Raw genomic sequence first — 22797 nt, forward strand, 5'->3', positions numbered from 1 at the left:
ACTCAAAAGAACGGCACTACCAGTGTGGCGACTGTGACAAGAGTTTCTGGTGCAAGTCAACCCTAACGTACCACCAGAGAATTCACACTGGCGAACGGCCCCGTAAAAAAAACTGCAGGAGCAGCTTCTGCTACAAGAAAGCCCTCACGGAACATATGCAGACTCACACAGGTGGGAAGCCCTTTTCCTGTGTCGAGTGTGGGAGAAAGTTCGCCACCCAAGTGCAACCTCCAGTCCCATCAAAAAACTCACACAGGCGAGAAACCATTCAAGTGCAGGTACGGTGGAAAAAGCTACTGGGAGTACCGGCGGTGCCAGAGGCACGAAGAAGTCCACACAGGGGATCGGCCAACGTGCCTCGAGTGCAGGAAGCAGTTGCAGATAGAGAGAGAGCTCCTCATACACCAGCGTGTCCACACTGGGAAGAAGCCCTTTCAGTGTCCCTGCTGTGGAAAAAGCTACCACCGGAAAAACGATTTGGTAAAGCATCTGAAAGATCCGTGCAGAGTCATGCTGCATGTTTTTGTGGTTTATATCTTTTGTATATTGCTTTTAAATGTTTTATCTTATGTGAACCACCCAGAGAGCTTCGGCTATGGGGCGGTATATAAATGAAATAAATAAATAAAAATAAATTCCTAATCCCATCCCCTGGGTAGTGTGATCTTTTAGTGGATCAACTGATGTTCAAAACACTCAGTATGCAGTCTTTTCAGTCATGCAGACTAGATGATATTCAGCAGTTTACAGTCCCAGATGAACTGGGTCACCACCTGGGACAGTAGTGCACAGATCTGAGGGCTCCAGGGTCTAGGCCTAGCAGCTCTGACAACACCTGCTCCCCACTGCTGGGTTACTTCTACTCCAAGGCAGTTGTCTTCAAAAGTGGGAGCGCTCAGATCTGTACTCTGCTCTCCCATGTGGTGAGCTACAATGGCCAGAGTGCTCCTCCAGCTGAGAGGCTCCTTAGATTTCAGAGTGATGATGCCCATTGGGGCATCCTTCTGGCTCCCCCTGAATTGGAAGTTTTCTAGGTAAAGTTATGAATTTGGCAAGCTCAGCTGTGCCTGCCTGGCTCCACACTCTGCGGCTGCCAAAGTAGCACAGTACAGCTAGACTCCACAACACCTGGAAAAGCTCTTTGGTGATAGTTAACGGCCAACCCAGCACCTGAGTGGTGAGCAAGACTGAGTGACCATGTCTTGCCTCCCAGCTGATAATTGACAGGAATATGAAGAGGTGCAAGCTGTGTTAGGGAATCCCATATTAGGAATGACTAGGAAAGGAACGGAAAATAAAACTGCCAATATTGTAATGCCTTTTTTAGGGATGGCAGAGAAATGTATTCAGTTTGCATTTTGATGCAAACCTACGTAAATTTACATTGCCGAAACAATATATGAACCAAAATGCAGTTGCCATTCAGTATTCACACTTCTCTGAATTTGTCCGTTCCCAGCCATTATATAAATCTATGGTGCAACCACATTGACCTGGTTTGCAGATAATGCCAATTTATGGGTTAGCCCATGAATTGACGGGAGTGTGCCAGAGCGAGCAAGCCCGTTGCTTCCTGCATGCTCACTGCTTCTGCTTTGCACCTGCTTTCAACACCCCCATTTCTGAATTGTTTGAAGTGACATCAGAATCGTTCAGGGACAAATAGCCCAGGGTAATAACCACAAAACAGGCTATGTGGATGTAAAACAGAAGCAATGAGCATGTGGAACACAGCAAACTCGCTTGCTCACTCCTACATGGCCACAACAATCCATGGGTTATCATTACATGTGAACTAGGTCTTGGAATACTGTGCCCTGTTTTGGTCGCTGAATTGCAAATAAGATGCTATAGAGCTGGAACAGGTGCAGCAAAAGGGTCAGGTAAATGAAGCAATTATCCCATGAGAAGAGGTTGCAACATTTGGGGCTTCTTTGATTAAACAAGAATGAGACATGATAGAACTGTATTTACATAGACACTGCAGTGTCCATGTAGTTAAATGCAAATAGATTCTGCATTCCACCATTATAAAGCAGTAATTGGGGGTGGGGTGTCATTCTAACGTTCATAAAATAAAAAATGTTTCACCAATCTATCTTGCTGAAATTTACATGTGCCAGAACGAAATGTTGGTTTGAGATATTTATATGGGAAAAAAAGTGTGTCTTAGAATCGAAGAAATAGGGTATGCTGAAACTAAAATGGCCACCTGGATCCTCTTGCAGTCATTTCCTTAGTGGAATCATTCCTTCTGATTGTTGGGTTTTGGTTTAACCACTAAGCAGCCTAGTTTTAGACCCTACCATAAGAAAGCTATGGAATTGAATGGGATTGAAACTTTAGTTCATAAGCAGCCCTGGCTTTCTGAGAAACAGACTCAGCCTGGTTCTTGCCTCCCTTTCGAGAGAAGAAGAGTTTTCTTTTGGAACATGTTTTCCTTTGGCTTTTTGAGAGTATTTTGGGCTATCTTTTTCCAAGGCCACTTTGTTTTTTTGCTCACTGGTGAAGCAGGGTGTAGAACTCAGCAGAGATCTCTTTCGGCCTTCCTCTGGATCCATGATCACCTGGTCTTCAGATCTCTCCTTGGAATAGGGAGCTATACGTTCCTTTTCATCCCCCTGCCCCCCAATCCACACCCAGTGCTCTTTTCCTTTTTTCTAAGAGTTTGGTCCATACCGCTATAAAATTGAAAGCTTCAAACACTCCATTTAATTAGTTTGGGCTAACTGTAAGTTTTTAAGTACAATTTTGAAACCTTTCAAAGTGCTTCTGGGCCTACAACATTGGTTTCGGCCTAGTCACACTGTTTTTCTCATAAGTTTTAGAAAGAGTTAAACTGTAGTGTATTTTGCATAGTGGTTCTGATCATTGCAGTCTAGACTAGCTCTGGACTTTTAAATAGTTATATATTTTTAAAGTTTTAAATGCTTTAATATTGAAATGTATTTAATAATGTTTTTAACTTTTGTATATTTCTATTTATAGATTTTAGTTGTATATGTTTTCATTTTGTAATGTCGCCTTGAGGTCCAGCATTCAGCAAAAGGAAGGATACAGATATAATAATAATAATAATAATAATAATAATAATAATAATAATAATGTAATGTTTCACATTTCACTTCTGTATGTGATTTTCTTTTGCATTTACTTTTCTTTATAAACCATTAATATCTTAAGACCTTGTGTGGCATGTTTTTATTGGTTTAACAAGTTTAAAGGGGTATTCATTGTTTTCCAGCTTGTGTTATAAAATCTATTTTCAACTTCAAGGGTAACAGAGTTGGGGGGAAATCCTCAATCTCTTTGCAGTCAGAGGCACTGAGTAAGGGACCCCTGGAGATAATTTAGACTGACCCAAACCACGTAACACTATTCCCCCTTCTGACGAGGTCTGGATCACAGACTATTAAAGACAAACAAAGTAGCAGACCATAATAATAGTTCTCATGTGGCCATTTGCTTTATGAGGCAGGTGCTCCTGTGGGCTACCAAACAGAGGGATGAACAGGCCATAAAATTGCCTGGCTGGGTCTGCCAGAAATCCAGCCTCAACATTCCTGGAAGGTCCATGTTCTACAGCATCTGCTCTCAGATGAGCTTGATGGAATTCCACCCTCCACCCTTGGGTTTAATTTACTGGCCTCCCCTAGCTGGGCCTTGCAGGAAACTATAGAGGCAACAGAGCAGGCATTCATAACACATATAGAGTGCGGAGACTGGCAAATCTAAAAGTATATTGCATTTCAACAACCAAGGAAATTCAATGGCTCTTACTTTGAGTAAATATCTAGGGATGGAAATGCAGCCTGTGCAAGAATTGAGCTATGCCAAGTTGGAATCTGATCGGTTAATTGCTTCATTTTTAGGATTTTTTAAAAGTTTGACTTTAAAAAACAAACAAACCTAAAAATCAAAGCATGAACCGATCTGATTCCAACTTGGCATGCCTAAATCCCTACTTAAGAGCTACCATGCTGCCAAGTTTCATCTCTTTATCTTTATTTCATTTTTAAAAAACTTGTACTGCTCAAGGTCCTAGACCCCAAAGAGGAGATTTGTTTTAACTTTTAAAAAATCCTAAAAATCTAGGCATGAACAGATCTGATTCAAACTTGCCATGGCTATATCCCTACTTAAGAGCTACCATGCTACCAAGTTACATCTCCTTATCTTTAAAAATGAGGGAGATGTAAGCATTTTGGTTCATTAATTTGAAAAGTGAGTTCAACACATAACACTAGCTTTGATTTAATATTGGATGTCAACATGGTGTAATATCCTGGCTGATTCTGGTTTGGTTGTCAATTGTATAACAGCTGGTCATCCGTTACACAAAGCCATGAAATTCATTGAACAAAAAACTTACGGTTTACAAAACAATGTTAAGGCTCTATAGTTTTCAAACAAGCACCAAAAAACAGGGAAATTGGGAGTTAAGGCTCACAAGCCTCAATGCTACATCCTCCCTAAGGAAGCAGAAAGTGCCAGTGAAATTCTCATTCGCCCAAAGCACATAAACCATGAAGATAGGATGGATAATATGATATGCAGAGGTGACTGGGGTTGTGGAAAACTGATGACGAACAACTTAGGGCCACCTACTTCTCTTTTTTTTAGAGCAGCTCTTCCCCAACCTGGTGCCCTCCAAAGGTGTTGGACTACAACTCCCATCATTGCAAGTCAGTATGTCGCATGGTCAGGAATGCTAGGACAGCAGGATGGGGAATGCTGTTCTATATCCTTACTAAATACAGGGGGTGCCCAATTTTTTTCTCTCACACACAGCAACATGATTGATCATAAAATGGGCAGTATTTGTTGCAGATGTAGAACCAGAGCATGTGCTGGCACTTTCAACTTTTGGTCAATATCCTGCCCTTCAAAGAACCAAATTTTTTCTTCTTCTTAAAATGTGTTTATACAAAATATACTGTTCACTCCCCACAATCCCTCCACAATACATCATCTCATCAGAGTGATAGAAACAGAAAAGGATTAGTTTGGCTGTCTTGAACTCCTTTCAGATGAGATTAGTTTGCAATCCTATACCACTTGGGAGGAAGCCCTAGTGAACTCAGCAGCACTGACTTCTGAGAAAACATGTATAGGATCCAAGTGTAAACAAACCTTCTCCAGCCTGCTGCTCTCCAGATGTGTTGCACTGCAACTCCCATATCATGGGGAGGACAAAAATCATTTTCATCAATAGTTTTAAAATAATCCTTAAACATGAAACTATTAGGTCCAGCTCTGCCTTTGATCTCACATTGCTAAACACGTAAGAAAAATCCTCTGTGTTAGTCCCCCAACACCATATGTCTGATATTCAATAAACAGACAACCTATGCCATGAGTTGAAAACTAATTTTGACCTCTGAGGAATTATCTGGGTTAGGGTGATTCATTTGGTTTGTCTATTTAAACTGATGCACATCTTTTGGAGTTCCTTGATGTATCGTATATCTTAATGCTGGAAAACATCATACTTTAGAACAGATGTGGGCAGAAAATAGCCTTAACTCCCAATTTCCCTGCTTTTTAGAGCCTTACCGTTGTTTTGTAAAACGCAGGTTTTTGTTTAATGAATAAAACTATGTATGGTATAGAGAAAGTGGAGAGATAATGCTAGTGCCTGGAGTAATCCCATGAAGTTGAAGGGAGATTTAGGACAGGTAAAAATAAATCTTCACACAACACATAGGTAAACTATGGAATTCTCTGCCACAAGACCTAGTGATGGACACCAGTTTGGATGACTTTAAAAAGGGGTTAGACAAATTCATGGAGAAGGCTATCAATGACTACTATGTGGTCTCCAGAATTAGAGGTAGCATACCTCTGATATTTCTGAACTTTAGAAGTGAGTGTGGAACCCATGTTGTAAATATGGTACCATCCACACATAAGAGAGAGATATTGCATGTTTGGAGGGGGGACCCCTAAGAATGGAAGTCTCTGATAACCAGAAATGTTTAGGAAGTATTATTGTCTTGGGGGCCATAGGCTAGTGGGGATTTCCCCTCTAAGCTTGGAGACAGTGCTCCGACCTTGGAAGAGGGCATCAGATTGATCTCCTCTCCCCCATCCCCTTGTAGCAGGAATGGGAAGAACCACACTGGCTGCCCTCCAAGGTTGGAAAGTGACCTTGGAAAGGGAGAAAAGGATGTGTTTTAGTGAGCAGGGATGAGAGAGAACTGGAGGGATCAAGATACAAGCTATCCTGAAGCCTCTCCTGACTCCTTCCCTCTCCCTTCAAAGTTCCATTGCTAGATGGGCAAAAAAGCCCATCTAGTGAAAAATGCAGAGCAGGAGGATGAGACAAAGATTGCGTCCATTACTCCTCCTGCTCTGCATTGGATAACTGAAAGCCTCAGAGTTTGGGGGCTTCTGATCATTGAGGGCACAATTCATAGATTGCACCCTTTAGCAATGCTTTCCTTTAAAATAACAAGATTTTAAAAAATCTGATGTAATATTTTGATGTTATGCTTTGAGAGTGCACATGTTACTGATAAAAATGAAAAATGGATCTGAAGGTTTTTCGCTTACTAATTCTTATTAGTATATAACCAAAGATTGAACCCACCTAAAACAATTTTGGTGCCTGCTTTGTTTGAAGACAATTGTTCAGCTACAGATAACTGGCAACTAAAGACTTCCTAAATACTGGAACTATAGACTAAAAACACTCAGCAAGGCCTAGATCGGAATACAGCTCCTTAAGGTGACGCCAAGAACTAGACCTGACTTACAACTGTTCTCTCTTTGCCCCTCATCCCCTGGGAAAAGAATCCTCCCAAACACTGGAAGGAGCTGGCTATTCCTCAGCAGTATTCCAAAGGACATACAATTTCTGTAGGGTCGAGATGAATCCTCAGATGGCTGCCTTTGTCCCTCAGGAGACTCATGCGGAGCTCTAGACCCTGTATGAAATATACCCAACTCTGCATTATGTAGCTCACACTTGCCAAATGGTATCAACAGACAGTAACCTATCCTCCATATACATGGCTCACTAAATCAGCACTACAGGAGAACCACTGAAGAAGACCAAAGGCAGGACCATCAGTTTATAACATCCCCATAAGCCAGCTCACTCAATCCAGCCCCGCCAAGGGCCAAAAGCAGAAAAACATGCACTGCAAAAAGTGCTTACAGAGCACATAATTCCAGATTACTCATGCAAGCCAACTAAGATACATTGGTGAAGGTAAAACTCCTTAGATTCACAAGCCAAAGGATGCAGAGGAAATTCCTTCCCAATCTCAAATCAGTGTAAGAAAACCTGATCCAAACAATAATTCCAAGGAATTACACGGTCAAAATCCTCTCTCTAGTTGTGGCAGTCTCTGATGTCCAAAAGGAATGGGGGAAAATGAGATTCTACGCAGAAGAGTAAAGGGATATTGTGCATATGGAACAAATAATGAGATAGATTATCAATAAACTGTGGTTAGCATTATGGAGCAAGGTTGAAAATGAAGAAAGAATAGAAAAATAAAAGTTACACTATTCTAACTACTCTTACTTCACCTATAATTCTGCCTTAACTGAATACGAGGCACTTTATCCTCTAGCTAAGCATGATCTAAAATGATTTCTTCAAACAAAACATGCAAAAATTGCTAGTGTACATGAACAAGACTTGCCTGAAGAGCATTCGCTACAAATAAAGTGTCCAGAGGGCTTTCGAGAGATTCCAGTGCAGCTTGCATGAAAAGCACCAAAACACCGTCCTTCACAAAGCAACAAGTCCCCAGGCTTTTCACAGAGCTTTTAAGAAGAGAAAAGTTAAGAGAATGCTGACAATTTTTTTCTTTCTTTCTCAGCTGTATTTCCTTTCTTACTTTTATGACAAATCTAGGATCACATTTCTATTTTAAATTATCTGTCAGACTATTTTGAGCCTTACTTTCAACCACATATGTATACATGTAAAGGAGTAGGAAAATCCCCTTCTACACTTATTAACTACCCTCTGGATCATACAATTTAACTTAAGTGTAAACTAAAGGAGCAATTAAAATTGTGTATAGCCTAATCTTATGCATGCTCACTTAGAGATAAGTGATTCTTAGGTAGGTGTGCGTAGCTTCCAACCTTAAGGGATGATCCAGATCTAGAAATGTGTTGTTTACATTTACAATAACTAGCAAAGTACTTTCACAGCACTCACCGTATCTGCATTTTCCTGCTCCAGTAAACGTACTCCTCTATAAATGCTTTATGAAAATGCCAGGTTCCCTATTTATGCAACACTAACTCAAAGCTACATTTTCTCTTTAGTAAACTGTAGGCAAAGTAATTTTGAATGCAGCCATGGGCACTGACTAGAGGGGAAAATGGCCACAGATGGTCTCTTCATCTCCAACTATGGCATAAGAAAAGTCAAAGAAATCTACTTCCAATTCTGACTGACATAGCATCTAAATATTTTAATGCTACTTGCAAACAATATACAACAGATTTATTTATTTTTACTCAGATGACAATTTCAAAATATTCCTCAGATTTGCTGATTCACTTTGAAATTCTCACATTTTTTCCACTATTTTAAGTGAGGAATAAAAGCCTGCTCAAATTGATTTCTCTTTACCTGACAAACATATTCCTTTCTTGCTGCAGCTCCTCGGTCAGACTTTTTGGATGACTGCAATGCTTCTACTAGACCCTCATCTGCACTTTCATAGGGCGACTCTGACCGCTCATCTCCTTGACCATCTGAAATCTAAAGATAAGAATGAATTAAAAATCTCTGGCATTTGGGTTTACAGTCAGATTTGTGAGAAAAGACAACTACACCAATTCCTCTGTTACCTAACAGGCACTACTCCCAACTAAAGGAAAGCTGTCCTTTACAAAAATGAAAAAGAGGCATTTGTGACATAACTGTCAAATGATCAATTAGTGAACTGTTTCATATTCTGACTTGAGTGCCTTCCTGTGGATAGGAGGTTGGAGATTTTATTTAACTGAAAGTGCTCTCAGAATCTTTTTGGATTCACTGCATCATTAGTTATGTAAAATTGGCAGAGAGCCAACTTCCAAGAGGGGCCTGACTGCTCAAGAGCAAGGCACAAGTGCTCAGTGCTTTCGTGAGGGGAACTGTCCCTGCAGATTTTGTAGCACCCCACAGTCGAAGCAAACAACACTACATAGCGTCCAGTGAAATATCAGTGGGCTATGAAAAGTCTATCTATCTCGACTCATTCCAGAATTTTATTAGAAAGAATATGAGAAAAGGGTGGGTGTGCGTGGGTATGTATGGAAGGCAATAAAGGGTCAGAAAAGCACAAGGGCCATTCAGGTGGGAAATGACTAAAGATTAAGACTTGGATCCTGACTAAGTTAGCCACACTTGACTTCCACTGATATCATTGAGTCATAACAAAGGTGTGACTACCATACTCTGGTTCCAATCCTAGGAAATGCATAGGGGGAGGCAGGAATCGTTGTTGTAGTTAAATCTGAGTTCATGAAACTTCATAGATATTGTTGCATGTGTTCTGTGATTGTAATATACAACCATATACATTGGAACTGAGTGTAGAATTCAGCATCCAGAAAATATTCCTGCTCACTAGAGAATTCTTTTTTAAAAACAAACAAACCCAATCCCGAACGATCGAAAAGCCCTTGTTCTCATAGCAAAGATGGGACAGTAACTTGAAGGCACTTTCTCCATAGGAAAAATACTTGAAAAGTTTTTCTGCTCTGCCACTGGGAACGGATTAGATATGCTGCCACCCACATGGAGAGAGGTTTCTTTAATGTGTGTAACTTATGCAGGTTGCAGAATTCAGTCTTCTTCTTGCAGTATTGGTTATTGGCACAGAACTTTGAAAGAATCCTAAATCCTGGAAAATTGCCAGATTACTCCTGTAGAATTTTGTGGAGTAAATTACCAAATCTATATGAATTCTAGTAAAAGAAAGCCACTGCATATTAGCCAACACATAACTTGTCTTAAATACACACAACAAAAATAGGCCCAAAGTTTTAATCCATCCAAACTGGGTCCAAAATGTTGTCCTACCTAAATGCATGCATACTTAACTGGTTTATTTACATTATCGTATACCAGCTTTCCAGTACTTTTTTTTTTTTACACAAACAATAGTGAACATATACTAGAATATAAACATGAAGATGCAGTGGCACAAAGACATGTCTGCACTCCAGTAACTTCATAGGTTACCAATTGGTTCCAGGCCCAATTTGAAGTTCTGATACTAACCAATAAAGCCTTAAATAATCTGGACTGTACAAAACCACTTATCCCCAATATGACTCTGCCCAGATGCTCAGGTCTCTGAGGCCCAGGCCTGGTTTCCTCCACTTTACACAATGAGACAAGTAGTTACTAGCAGCAGCATTTGATCACTGACGGCTCATGCCATTTCTGGAACTCTGTCACCAGGGAAGTTAGTGTAACCTCTACCCTTCCTTCCTGGCAAATAAAAAACTTTCTTTTAGGAAAGGGTAATTTCTTCTGTTGTGCTACTGGCTATTGTTTTATATTACTTTATTGTTTTATTCATAAAAATGGGTTTTCAAAGTGTTTAAAATTCTGGTTTATTGTAATGTTAATTCTTACTGTAAGCCATCTTGGATACCTGTTATCAGGGAGAATGGTGAAAAATAAACATTTTAAAATATTTCTTATTGTACAAATATTGTACAAATATTGTACAAACTTTCCTATCACACACAGTTTTGACTAAAACAGGAATAAAGTGCACATCACTACTCACACTTCTGGCTCCTGGAATGAGGATATGCATCCTCCCCCCTCCCCCTAAAAGATACACCCACCCATTCAACAGGGACTGGATAAGCATTTTGATGAATATGGAGATGTGCACTGAGATGTGTATGTAGAAGCAGAAGCTTGCTTCCACACATGGATTTGCCTTGTGGGATCCAGACCTGCTTACACCTCTGCTGTCCTAAAATAACAGCTTCAAGAAAAATCTGCTTTGTCATAAAAAAGATGTTTAAAAAACTGTTACAATGACTTTAAAATGCAGCACCATAAATTTATGATGTGCATTAAGAAGAATCTTCTTGCAGTGGCAACACACATACAACAAATGCATTTTGTTTAAGACAACTGTGCAACTACCATCAGTGTGGGATCCCAGAAGTTCAACAAGAATGCTTTCATGTACAGCATTTCTTAACTCAAGCCAGGCAGAAATTTGTACTAGCTTACCTGAATTTCCACTTGCACAATATCATGGATTAATGTGGAGACTATTTCTAGGAGGAGGGCGTCTTTTCCAATGGTTGAAGTTGTTTGTCTCTCTTCCCTTCAGGTATTTAGTGCTGCATGTTGGCAGAGACACAAACTAAAGTGCAAGAGCCAAAAGGTCTTTGGCACTTAACCTGTGGCTTTTAGCGTGTAGCGTCGTAGCTGCCCAGCCCAAGGCACCCCAGCAACCAGTGGAAGGGTACAGCAGCCAGGACAACAGAAGAGCAGGTAGGGACATTCAAAACTATTTCGTGGTTTAGTTCCTGCTCTTGGGAGATGCAACATTAAGAGAGGGCCACATCCAACAGAGAGCTCGCCCCCCACCCCACCCCAATTAACATTGGGCTGAAGTTTGAGGTGGATGGATGTCTGCCAGGCTAGGGGCTCTTTATTTTACACTGAAATTTTATAATTTATCTGGATAACCTAGGAAGGGATGGTGTCCCATAACTGTGGTTACAGCTAGGGGGAGATATGGTGCTGGGACCAGCTGAGAAAGGGCCTAGACACTTCAAGTCCATCCATGCTTGTGGTTCTTCCCCCAATCAGTTGACTCCTAGTTTGCCCTCAGGACTGGTGTTGTTGCTGAAAGCCAGGTTGGTCCAAAATGAAATCTCCATCATCCACGATTTAACTGTGGATGAGAGGACCAACTTGGTGCGCATTACCGAAACTTGGGTAGGGGAACAGGCAGGGGTCAGTCTCTCCAAGCTGTGCCATCCTGGATATTGGGTATAGTGCCAACATAGCCATGAGGGTTGGGGAGGAAGTACGTTTGTCATGGTCTATAAAAATTATCTCTTTCTCTAGACTTCCTATCTATTCACGTGCCAATTGTGAGTGTTTGTATTGTATTTTGTTGGGCAACCAAGACAGATTAGGGATTCTGCTGATATATTTATTATTTATTTATTTATTAAAACATTTATATCCCGCCCTATATCACAAGGATCTCAGGGCGGCATACAAATAAAATCATACATATAATATAGAACAATATATGATTCTAAAACAAATCAAACCATTAATATGTTAAAAACCAGTATGAAATTTTAAAATAGTAAAATCAAATTAAAACAAGGCAGTGTGTAGGCTGGTGGATTTAGTTATAGAATCATAGAATAGCAGAGCTGGAAGGGGAGTACAAGGCCATCTAGTCCAACCCCCTGCTCAATGCAGGAATCCATTCTAAAGCATCCCTGACAGATGCTTGTCCAGCTGCCTCTTGAATGCCTCTAGTGTGGGAGAGCCCACAACCTCCCTAGATAACTGATTCCACCATCGCTCTAACAGTCAGGAAGTTTTTCCTGATGTCCAGCCGGAATCTGGCTTCCTTTAACTTGAGCCCGTTATTCCGTGTCCTGCACTCTGGGAGGATCGAGAAGAGATCCTGGCCCTCCTGTGTGTGACAACCTTTTAAGTATTTGAAGAGTGCTATCATGTCTCCCCTCAATCTTCTCTTCTCCAGGCTAAACATGCCCAGTTCTTTCAGTCTCTCTTCATAGGGCTTTGTTTCCAGACCCCTGATCATCCTGGCTGCCCTCCTCTGAACACGCTCCAGCTTGTCTGCGTCCTTCTTGAATTGTGGAGCCCAGAACTGGACGCAATACTCTAGATGAGGCCTAACCAGGGCCGAATAGAGAGGAACCAGTACCTCACGTGATTTGGAAGCTACATTTCTATTAATGCAGCCCAAAATAGCATTGCCCTTTCTTGCAGCCATATCGCACTGTTGGCTCATATTCAGCTTGCGATCTACAATTCCAAGATCTTTCTCATTTGTAGTATTGCTGAGCCAAGTGTCCCCCATCTTGTAACTGTGCATTTGGTTTCTATTTCCTAAATGTAGAACTTGGCATTTATCCCTATTAAATTTCATTCTGTTGTTTTCAGCCCAGCACTCCAGCCTATCAAGATCACTTTGAAGTTTGTTTCTGTCTTCCAGGGTATTAGCTATCCCACCCAATTTTGTGTCATCTGCAAATTTGATCAGCGTTCCCTGCACCTCCTTGTCCAAATCATTAATAAAAATGTTGAAGAGCACTGGGCCCAGGACTGAGCCCTGCGGCACCCCACTCGTTGCCTCTCCCCAGTTGGAGAAGGTTCCATTGATAAGTACTCTTTGAGTCCGATTCTGTAGCCAACTGTGAATCCACCTAATAGTTGTTCCATCTAGCCCACTTTTAGCTAGTTTGTTAATCAGAATGTCATGTGGTACTTTGTCAAAAGCTTTGCTGAAGTCAAGATATATGACGTCCACAGCGTTTCCACAGTCCACAAGGGAGGTTACCTTATCAAAAAATGAGATCAAATTTGTCTGACAGGACTTATTCTTGACAAATCCATGTTGGCTTCTAGTGATCACCGCATTGATTTCAAGGTGTTTACAGATTGACTTCTTTATAATCTGCTCCAGAATTTTCCCAGGGATGGATGTCAGACTGACTGGTCTGTAGTTCCCAGGTTCCACCTATTTGCCCTTTTAGAAGATAGGGACGTTAGCCTTCCTCCAGTCGTCCGGCACCTCACCTGTCTTCCATGATTTTGCAAAGGTTCTGACTGTTCTTCTGCTAGCTCCTTCATTACTCTAGGATGCAGTTCATCGGGCCCTGGAGTTTTGAACTCATTCAAGGAAATTAGGTGTTCTTTGACCATTTGTTTATCAATCTCAAACTGTAATCCTGCCCCCTCAACTTCTGCTTCACTTTTTCCAGGGGGTCATAGTCCCGCTTTTGGGAGAAGACTGAGGCAAAGTAGGAATTGAGCACTTCAGCCTTTTCTTTGTCGTCTGTTATCAATTTGCCATCCTCACTAAGCAGTTGAACCACCATTTCGTTCCTCTGTCTTTTACTTACGTATCTGAAGAAAGCCTTTTTATTGCTTTTAGCATCCCTCACTAATCTCAGCTCATTCTGAGCTTTAGCCTTCCTGACACCATTTCAGCACTTCTGCGCCACCTGTCTGTACTCTTCTTTTGTAGCCTGGCCTTCCTTCCACTTCCTATATGTATCCCTTTTTGTTTTCAGGTCATCTCTAAGCTTTTTGTGGAGCCACATTGGTTTCCTCTGTTGTCTTCTATCTTTTCTCCTTGTTGGAATTGTTTGTAACTGTGCCTTTAAAATTTCCTTTTTTATAACAGTTTTAGATCTTTGCATTGCTGCTGGCTTTTATCTTGGTTACTATTTTGGTTTTATACAACGTTTTACTGTGTTGTTGCATTTTGTACTTTTTAAGCTTTGTTCGTAAACTGACCATAGAATGTCAGTTAATGGACAGAATGAAAATGTAATAAATAAAAATAAAACATTCCCAGTAATCTGAATAATCAGAATTTCAAACAAAATTTATACTAAATGTTGCATATTGTAACAGCCAGTCACCTTTGATGCATTGCATAAAATTAGTTAATTAAAAATATCTCTTATGCATATTTGTCCTATGATGGTTACAGTAACTTTCCATAATTTGCACAATGTTTCAACTCCCTACTTCAATAACTGCAAGTTCACTTTATAAGAAATCAGGAAATACTGAACTATAATCATGTCTTCATTAAAAAATAAAACTTTAATATATTATTTTCATTTATTAAAAGAAATCGGTGCCAAATTCTGCTGTATCAGTGATTCCACTACTGTTTATGCCTGTTGCTTATGACACAAATTTGATCTGAATATATTAAACATAAAACCTCTTCTTTTATAGCATAGCGGCTAAGAGGGCATCCTGTGGTCCCTAGGTAGGGTCTGCTGGACCACAGGATAGTTTGGATTCCTGGATCTCTGACCTTCGACCCAGGAGTCCAAGCTCCCTGCCTCCCCCCTTCCCCTCCCAGCAGGCCTGGAGGGAGCAGAAGCAGCTTCTCTTCTGACCTGGGAGAGGAGGTGAAAGGAGCAGTTCTGTGGGCAGGGAGGGGCGGGAGCTGTCTGTCAGCCCTTCTTCTCTCCTTCACTCACCAGCAGCAGCCTGGTTTGCAGAGATTGACAACCAAGGGAACTGCAAGCAGGAGCAGCTGAACAACCCAACCCCTTCATTCTTGGGTTGTTTAGTGTGACATATGAACCAAAAACTCTAGCTCATCTCTACCTGTCAAGCCAGAGTACCTGGTTTGCATGTCATGCTAAACAACCCAGGGACCAAGCATCCCTGGGCAGCGTGAATTGGTCCTGCTGTATTCATGACAATCCAGGAATTTATCCAATCCTTTTAAAACCATCCAAATTGTTGGCCATAACTACATCTTGTGGTAGTGAATTCCAGAGCTTTGGCTATTGGGCAGTATAAAAATGTAATAAATAAATAAATAAAAATAGTCTAACTATGTGCGATGTGAAGATGTACTTCCGTTTATCGGCCTGAATCTCCCACCAATGAGCTTCATGGAATGACCATGGGATCTAGGATTATGGAAGGAAAATGTCTCCCTAGCCACATTCTCCACACCATGCATAATTTTGTACACCTCTATCATGTTCCCCCTTAGTCTCCTTTTTTCAAACTAAACAATCCCAGCTGTTGTAATCTTCCCTCTTAGTTGAAATGCTCCAGCCCCTTGATAATTTTAGTCACCCTTTTTTACTCTTTTTCCAGCTCTACAATATATTTTTTTTAGTTGTGGTGACCATAACTGTAAATAGTATTCTAAGTGTGGCCGCACAATAGATTTGCATAAAGGCAGTATGATACTGGCAGTTTTAGTTTCAATTTTGTTTCTAATAATGCCTAACATAGAGTTTACCTTCTTTACAGGGGTCACGCACTGGGTTGATGTTTTCATTGATCTGTCCACCACAAACCCAAGATCTCTTTCTTGGCCAGTCACTGCCAGCTCAGATCTCATCAGGTTATACTTGAACTTGGGATTTTTTCTTCCAACTTGCATCACTTTACACTTGCTTACATTGAACCACATTTGGTATTTGGACGCCCACTCTCCCAGTTTGGAGAGATCCTTTTGGAGCTTCTCACAATCCCTTTTTGTTTAAAATACTTTAAATAATTTGGGTTTATCAGCAAATGTGACCAGTTCACTGCTCACTCCTAATTCCAAATCATTTATGAACAAGTTAAGATTCCCCACACTGCAAGACAAACTGCTTTTGAAACTGTGGTGTTCAAAGAAAATAAATCAAAAGTTCTGCTATGCAAGTACAAGTATGATGAACCTTAGCAGCCCTTTGGAACCCAGACTCCAGTTAGCAAACAGGTATGTGGAAGATTCAGCATACTTTCAATACTCAGTTCTAAAAATATTATTATTCAAACCAGAACTACTGTTTTATCAAAATACTAATTGAAAAGCTTTGTATTTGACTTCCTTATTTTGTATGATTCATGGTCAGTAAAAGCTAGTGGATGGTTAGGTCTAGGAGATGTCTATGTATTGCAGTTTGCTAATGCAAACATTGTGTATGATATGCTGCTAGATTTATAGTGTTGGCTGCTGTTAGAGTTATAGCACTCTGTCCCCACAACTAACCCCAAAATGTCACTAGGCATGTATTTCTGGAAGATGTTAATTTCAAATCCCAGCTCATCCATTATCTTGCTGAATGGCCAATATGAATGTGCCTCTTATGGCATGTTCTCCATCAGTGAAATAACAAAGAGAAATAATGCCCCATCTCAGATATATGAGTTGAAGTTTGATGAAACTCCTATAAAGATGCCAGTTCTTTTTTAAAAGTAAATATTTTCCTTCTCAAGTTACCGAGTCAAGGAAATCTAGATATTCAGCATTTTCTTCTAATAAACATAGATCCACATAAATTTGTGCTCTAATCTTCTGTGCCTGCTTGGCCCTAAGTCAAGCGATATGATCCAAGGCCACAAGTACAATAGGCCACTAACGACAATAACATGACATTCATGTCTGCAAAGTTGTCTTATCTTGTGTTGCCAGCCCTCATTTCTAGTACATGTTACAATTGAAACAAGTAAGCATTTTTATGATGTCAAAAATGCTGCTTATTTTTCATTTGCAGTTCAAAGGAAAACTGAAGTCCAAAACCCTTTTCAGATATCTCTTTTCCCCATTTCGCACAGTAAAACTGTATTTCCCCTCTCCTTTAGAAAACTACTTTGGAATTTTACAACTGCTCCGCATTATGCAACTGCATTTCCTAACTGGGCTATGTCAACTGACTCAAAGAATTCATCCATCTTACAGGAGCCACACAGAACATGTTTTTGTAAAATTTTGCTGTTGTGCTTCTTATAGTTTATCAATTGTAACAGAGGAAAGTTCATAGATGCTTTCAATGTTGATTTCAAATGTTTAATATCACTTTAGATTTCTTTTGTAAAAAATAACAATAAAAAAGGAAAATGGTAAGCATATTAAGAACTGTTCTTGTGGGTTAAAGCTATTTTAAGATACTTACATTCTTCCCCTGCCTCGGTAGGCAACACTAGCATTTCCCAACCAAACTACCTATGAATGTGGGGCGTGTTGTTTTCAGTTGTGCTGAGCCATGGAGATAGCTATCCTATAGCCCCTAGACAGAGTCTGGGGGGAGGGGGCATAGGATACTTTGGAATCCTAAGAATTCTGAGCCAGGAATCCGACCTCTCACCCCCCTTGCAGCGGGCATGGGGAGAACCTTATTGGCTGCCTCCCCGAGGTTGCAAAGGCAACCTCAGAGAATACAGAAAGAGGGCATGCCAGTTGGTAGCGAGGGGGCTGAGGAGGCTGGCTTATGCCATATCCCCAAGCCTCCTCAACCTCCTTCCTTTCTGCTCCACAGAGCCCCAGCTAGATGGGCGAAAAGTCATTCTAGCTAAACTGCCGTGTGGGAGGAATGCAGAGGTGAATATTGCCTCTGCCATTCCTCCTGCTCTGTACTGGATGCCCAAAGGCTTACAAGCATCAGCATAGGAATGTACCCTAATACATTCTATGCCATGCCTGCTCAAAAACACAGCCCCAACATAGAGCACCAGCCTTGTACCTACAGTCATGTGGATAGATCCAAATATCTTGTTCACGCACTTACTTATGTTAATAAATTCTAATTACTTTCAAACAACTGGTGTGGTCTGTGGAGAAATGCAAGTTGCTTACCTGTAACTGTAGTTCTTCGAGTGGTCATCTGTGCAGTCACACATATGGGCTCTGCGCCTGCGCGAGCTACTGTCGGGAAACTTCTAAAGCTGAGCTTTTTGGCGGGAACCCTCCCCCACACCCTGGTGCGCATGTCAGGAGAGCTCCCGCCCAGCTCCTCAGTTCTCCTGAGACCTAAGCCTCAGTACCGAGGAGGAATTGTTTTATATATATAATTTGGCACCAAACCGAAGCGGGGACGGTGGGTGGGTTGTGTGACTGCACAGATGACCACTCGAAGAACTACAGTTACAGGTAAGCAACTTGCATTTCTTCTTCGTGGTCTCTGTGCATCACACATATGGGCGATTAGCAAGCTCACTTACCGGAGGTGGGTAGGTGTCAGTGCAGGATTGATGACAGGACCGCTCTTCCAAATGAACAGTCGGCTCTAGCTCTCATATCGAGTCTGTAATGCCGAATGAAAGTTGTGGCCTTTGACCATGTTGCCACTCTGCATAGTTCTGTGACAGAGATGCCCCTATTGAATGCAGTAGATGTTGCGACTGCTCTGGTGGAATGGGCTTTGACACACGTTGGGGGTGTCATGCCTGCTAGTTCATAAGCCAGAGATATGGTTTGAACTATCCATGATGATATCCTTTGTTTTGATGCAGGTAGACCCTTCCGAGGGCCACTATGACAGATGAAGAGTCGCTGTGATCTGCGGATGGAGTCTGTGCGTGACTTGTAAAATGCCAGTGCTCGTCTAACATCGAGCATGTGAAGCGACCTTTCAATGTCTGATGTGGGAGCTTGGAAGAAGGCTGGAAGAATGATGTCCTGGTTGACATGGAACGATGACACCACCTTCGGGAGGAATTGACTGTCTGGACGCAACACAACCTTATCTCGATGGAATGTTAGGTACGGTTCATCCACTCTGAGTGCTGCCAATTCACCTACTCTTCTGGCAGTGGTGATTGCGATGAGGAAAACAAGCTTAAGTGTTATTAATCTCAAATCAACTGGGGCCAACGGTTCAAACGGCTTGGTTAACAGGGCATGGAGTACAACAGATAAACTCCATGACGGAAACGGAGATTTAACAAGGGGATGCAAGTTATGAAGGCCCTTTAAAAACTTCTGGACCACTGGGTGTACAAATACCGAGTATCCGTTTAACTTATCATGGTATGCAGTAATTGCAGCCAGGTACACTCTTATTGATGAATACTTTAGGTTTCTTTGAACTAACTGTAACAGAAACAATAAAATTACATTTATATTGCATTTCTGTGGGTCAGAGTCCTTTGTTATAGCAAACTTTGAAAAGGCTTCCCATTTTCTCTTATAAGAAAGTCTTGTTGATGGCTTTAAGGCCGCATCCAGTATGGCCTGTAACTCAGGTGGGTAATCACCTTGGTTCACATTGGCATTAGCCTCCAGGCTGTCAGATGTAGAGAGTCCAGATCTGGATGGTGGATTCGGCCTTGGCTCTGGTAAAGCAGGTCTATTCTCATCGGTAGCTTGCAGAATCTCCCCTGTGATCTGTCTAGGAGAGGGGCAAACCAAGGTTGCCTGGGCCACCATGGGGCTATGACGATGCAGTCGGTGTTGTCGGTTATTATCTTTGCTAAGATCCTTGTTAGTAGAGGAATTGGTGGGTACAGGTAGAAGAAGTCTGTGTTCCATTTGCGGAGAAAAGCATCTCCCATCGATTGGTGTCCTAATCCTGCTTTGCTGCAGAATTGGATGCAGATGCTGTTGCCGTTTGTGGCAAAGAGGTCGATGGATGGAGTGCCCCATTTGTCGAATACGCTCTGAATGACATCTGGGTGAATTTGCCATTCGTGAGCAGATGTCATGTTTCTGCTGAGTTGGTCTGCAAGTTGGTTGTGCTCCCCTGCGATGTGAACTGCGGTAACGGTGATGCCACGAGCATTGCACCATTCTAATATTTTGATAGTAAGCAGAACTAGAGGTCTCGACCTGGTTCCGCCTTGCTTGTTCAGGTGAAAAACTACGGTTGTATTGTCTGATGTTATCTGAATATGCTGGTGGTAGAGCTGTGTTTGGAATGCCTTCAGTGCTTTTTGGACTGCAAGTAGTTCTAGCATGTTGATATGTCTGTCCTTGTCCTTGCCAGTCCAGCGTCCCTGTACTGTGAGGTTCTTGTAATGAGCTCCCCATCCCACCATTGAGGCATCGGTTGTTATGACGCCCGATGGTTCTGAGGGGTGGAAGGGGACCCCTGTTAATAGGTTGCGGTGAGACGTCCACCATAGTAGTGATCTTAACACCTCTGGTGGTACGTGAAGTGTGGTTCGTCTTGCGTTTTGTTTTGGATTGAATACTCTTGTGAACCAGAGTTGCATTCTTCGCATCTTTAGACGTGCAAGTCTTATCACCATAGTGGTGGATGCCATCAATCCTAACATTCTCTGGATGGTGATGGCCCTTTGTTTGTTTCGTCGTCGTATTGTTCTTGCTAGTGTGATGATTGTTGTTGCTCTGTCTGACGGGAGGAACGCTCTGCATAGGTTTGCGTTGAGGGTTGCTCCTATGAATTTTATGGATCTTGTTGGTATTATGTAAGACTTTTCTGAGTTTATGTAAAGGCCTAGATTTTGAAGTAATCGTTGTATGGTGTTTAGGTTTTGAAGCAGCGACTGGCGGGATTGTGCAACTATCAACCAATCGTCTATGTAAGGGTAGACTTGTATTCCTTTCTGTCGTAAGTAGGCACATACTACAGCCATGCACTTTGTGAACACGCGTGGTGCTGTGGATAGGCCGAATGGAAGTACTGTGAACTGGAATGTTTGTTGTCCTATGAGGAATCTTAAGTACTGTTGGCTTTGGGGATGTATGTCGATATGAAAGTATGCATCCTTCAGGTCTATTGATGCAAACCAGGCGTGTTTTGAGAGCAGTGGTAGTATGTTTGCTAGGGAGATCATCTGGAACTTCTTTGGGGTTATGTAAGTGTTTAAGTCTTCTTAAGTCTAAAATAGGACGTAGGCCGCCATCCTTTTTTGGTATGGTGAAATAGCGGGAGTAGAATCCCTGATGTATTTGGGATTTTGGTGTTTTGATGATGGCTCCCTTTGCTAAGAGGGATAGAACCTCTTGCTTTAGTGGTATTGAGGGAGTTGTGGCCCACATGATGCCGGATGGTGGTATTGTGTCAAATTCTATTCGATATCCCTGTGCAATTATGGAAAGGACCCATCTGTCTGATGTCATGTGTGTCCATGTTGGAAGAAATTTGGATAATTGACGGCCAAACGGGGTGATTTCTTTGGTGGTTTTGACTGTCCAGTCAAAGCCGCTGTTTGTTATTGAAGTCAGATTTACGTTTCTGAAACCTGTTCCGTGAAGAGGGAAACTGTCCTCTGTTTGGCCTTTGTTGTTGTGTTTGTTGTTGTTGAAAACGCCCTTGCTGGAATCTGGGGCGATCATTCTGGTACTGATATTGATATTGAATCTGTGGTTGTCTATACCACCGTCTCTGCTTGGATTGCTGAGGGGGAAAAGTCAATCCCATTTTCCTAGCCGTCGTTCTGGCTTTCTGTACCGAGTCCATGGACTCATCGGTTTTAGAATTAAATAGCCCTTCCCCATCGAAAGGGAGGTCTTCGATGCGGGTTTTTGCTTCCTGTGATAATGCCGTGGATCTGAGCCATGCGTGGCGACGAAGTGCAACTGCACCCACCATTACCTTTGAGCCACAGTCCGTCTGGTGCTTTGAGGTGTTAATTTGTTGTTTGGCTAGTCTTGTTGCCTCGTCTGTAAATACTCTTGCAAGTTCTCTCTGGTCATCACTTAGATTGTTACAAAGTGAGGCTATTTTATCCAGTAAGAAGACCTGATACCTCGCCATGGTGGCTTGATAGTTTGACACCTTCAAGCTTAGTGCAGCCGAAGAATAAAATCTTCTTCCCATGAGGTCTAGCCGTCTACCTTCTTTATCCACTGGCGCAGAGTGGATACGTTGGGAGTGGCCCTGTGCTGACTCGACAATAATCGAGTTTGGTTGTGGGTGAGAGAAAAGGAATCCCACATCCTTTTCTAGAACTTTGTACATGTTCTCCAATTTCTTTGATGCAGGGGGCATCGATGCGGGTTGCTTCCAAGATTGGATTGTTTGCAGAAGTGTTGGCGCAAAAGGGATAGCTATAGGTAGAGCTGATTGTACGTTTATGATATCAAAAATTGGATCATCTAGCGCCTGCGTTTGTTGCGATGTTTGCAGTCCCAATGATTGTGCCATGCGCTGGATCTGATCTGAAAAATGAGCGAGATCTTCGGATGGTGAAAGTGGTTCCTGTGGCGCTACTACTCCATCTGGTGACGCTGTGGATGGGGCGATAGAAGAATATGATGCTGTATCAGATTGGTAGACATCCATTAATGAGCGTGGGGAGGTTACTTGCAGTGCCAGGCTCTGTTCCTCATATTGTTCTTGTTCTCCCTCCCTTGCTGTTGATAT

The 22797-nt window shown here is 41.8% G+C and overlaps 1 protein-coding gene across 1 annotated transcript in view; it reads right to left on the reverse strand.

Annotated features, from left to right (window-relative positions):
- The window catches only part of NSD2 (nuclear receptor binding SET domain protein 2), a 139994-nt gene that overhangs the window by 46013 nt on the left and 71184 nt on the right, over positions 1-22797 (reverse strand). Inside the window, exons 10-11 of the mRNA XM_063125913.1 lie at positions 8603-8734; positions 7656-7779 (exon numbers count right to left, since the gene is read on the reverse strand). Coding sequence (XP_062981983.1) covers positions 7656-7779; positions 8603-8734 — 256 coding nt within the window. The remainder of the gene's footprint in view (positions 1-7655; positions 7780-8602; positions 8735-22797) is intronic.

The sequence above is a fragment of the Elgaria multicarinata genome, chromosome 5, assembly GCF_023053635.1.
Source record: "Elgaria multicarinata webbii isolate HBS135686 ecotype San Diego chromosome 5, rElgMul1.1.pri, whole genome shotgun sequence".
Classification (NCBI taxonomy): Eukaryota; Metazoa; Chordata; class Lepidosauria; order Squamata; family Anguidae; genus Elgaria; species Elgaria multicarinata.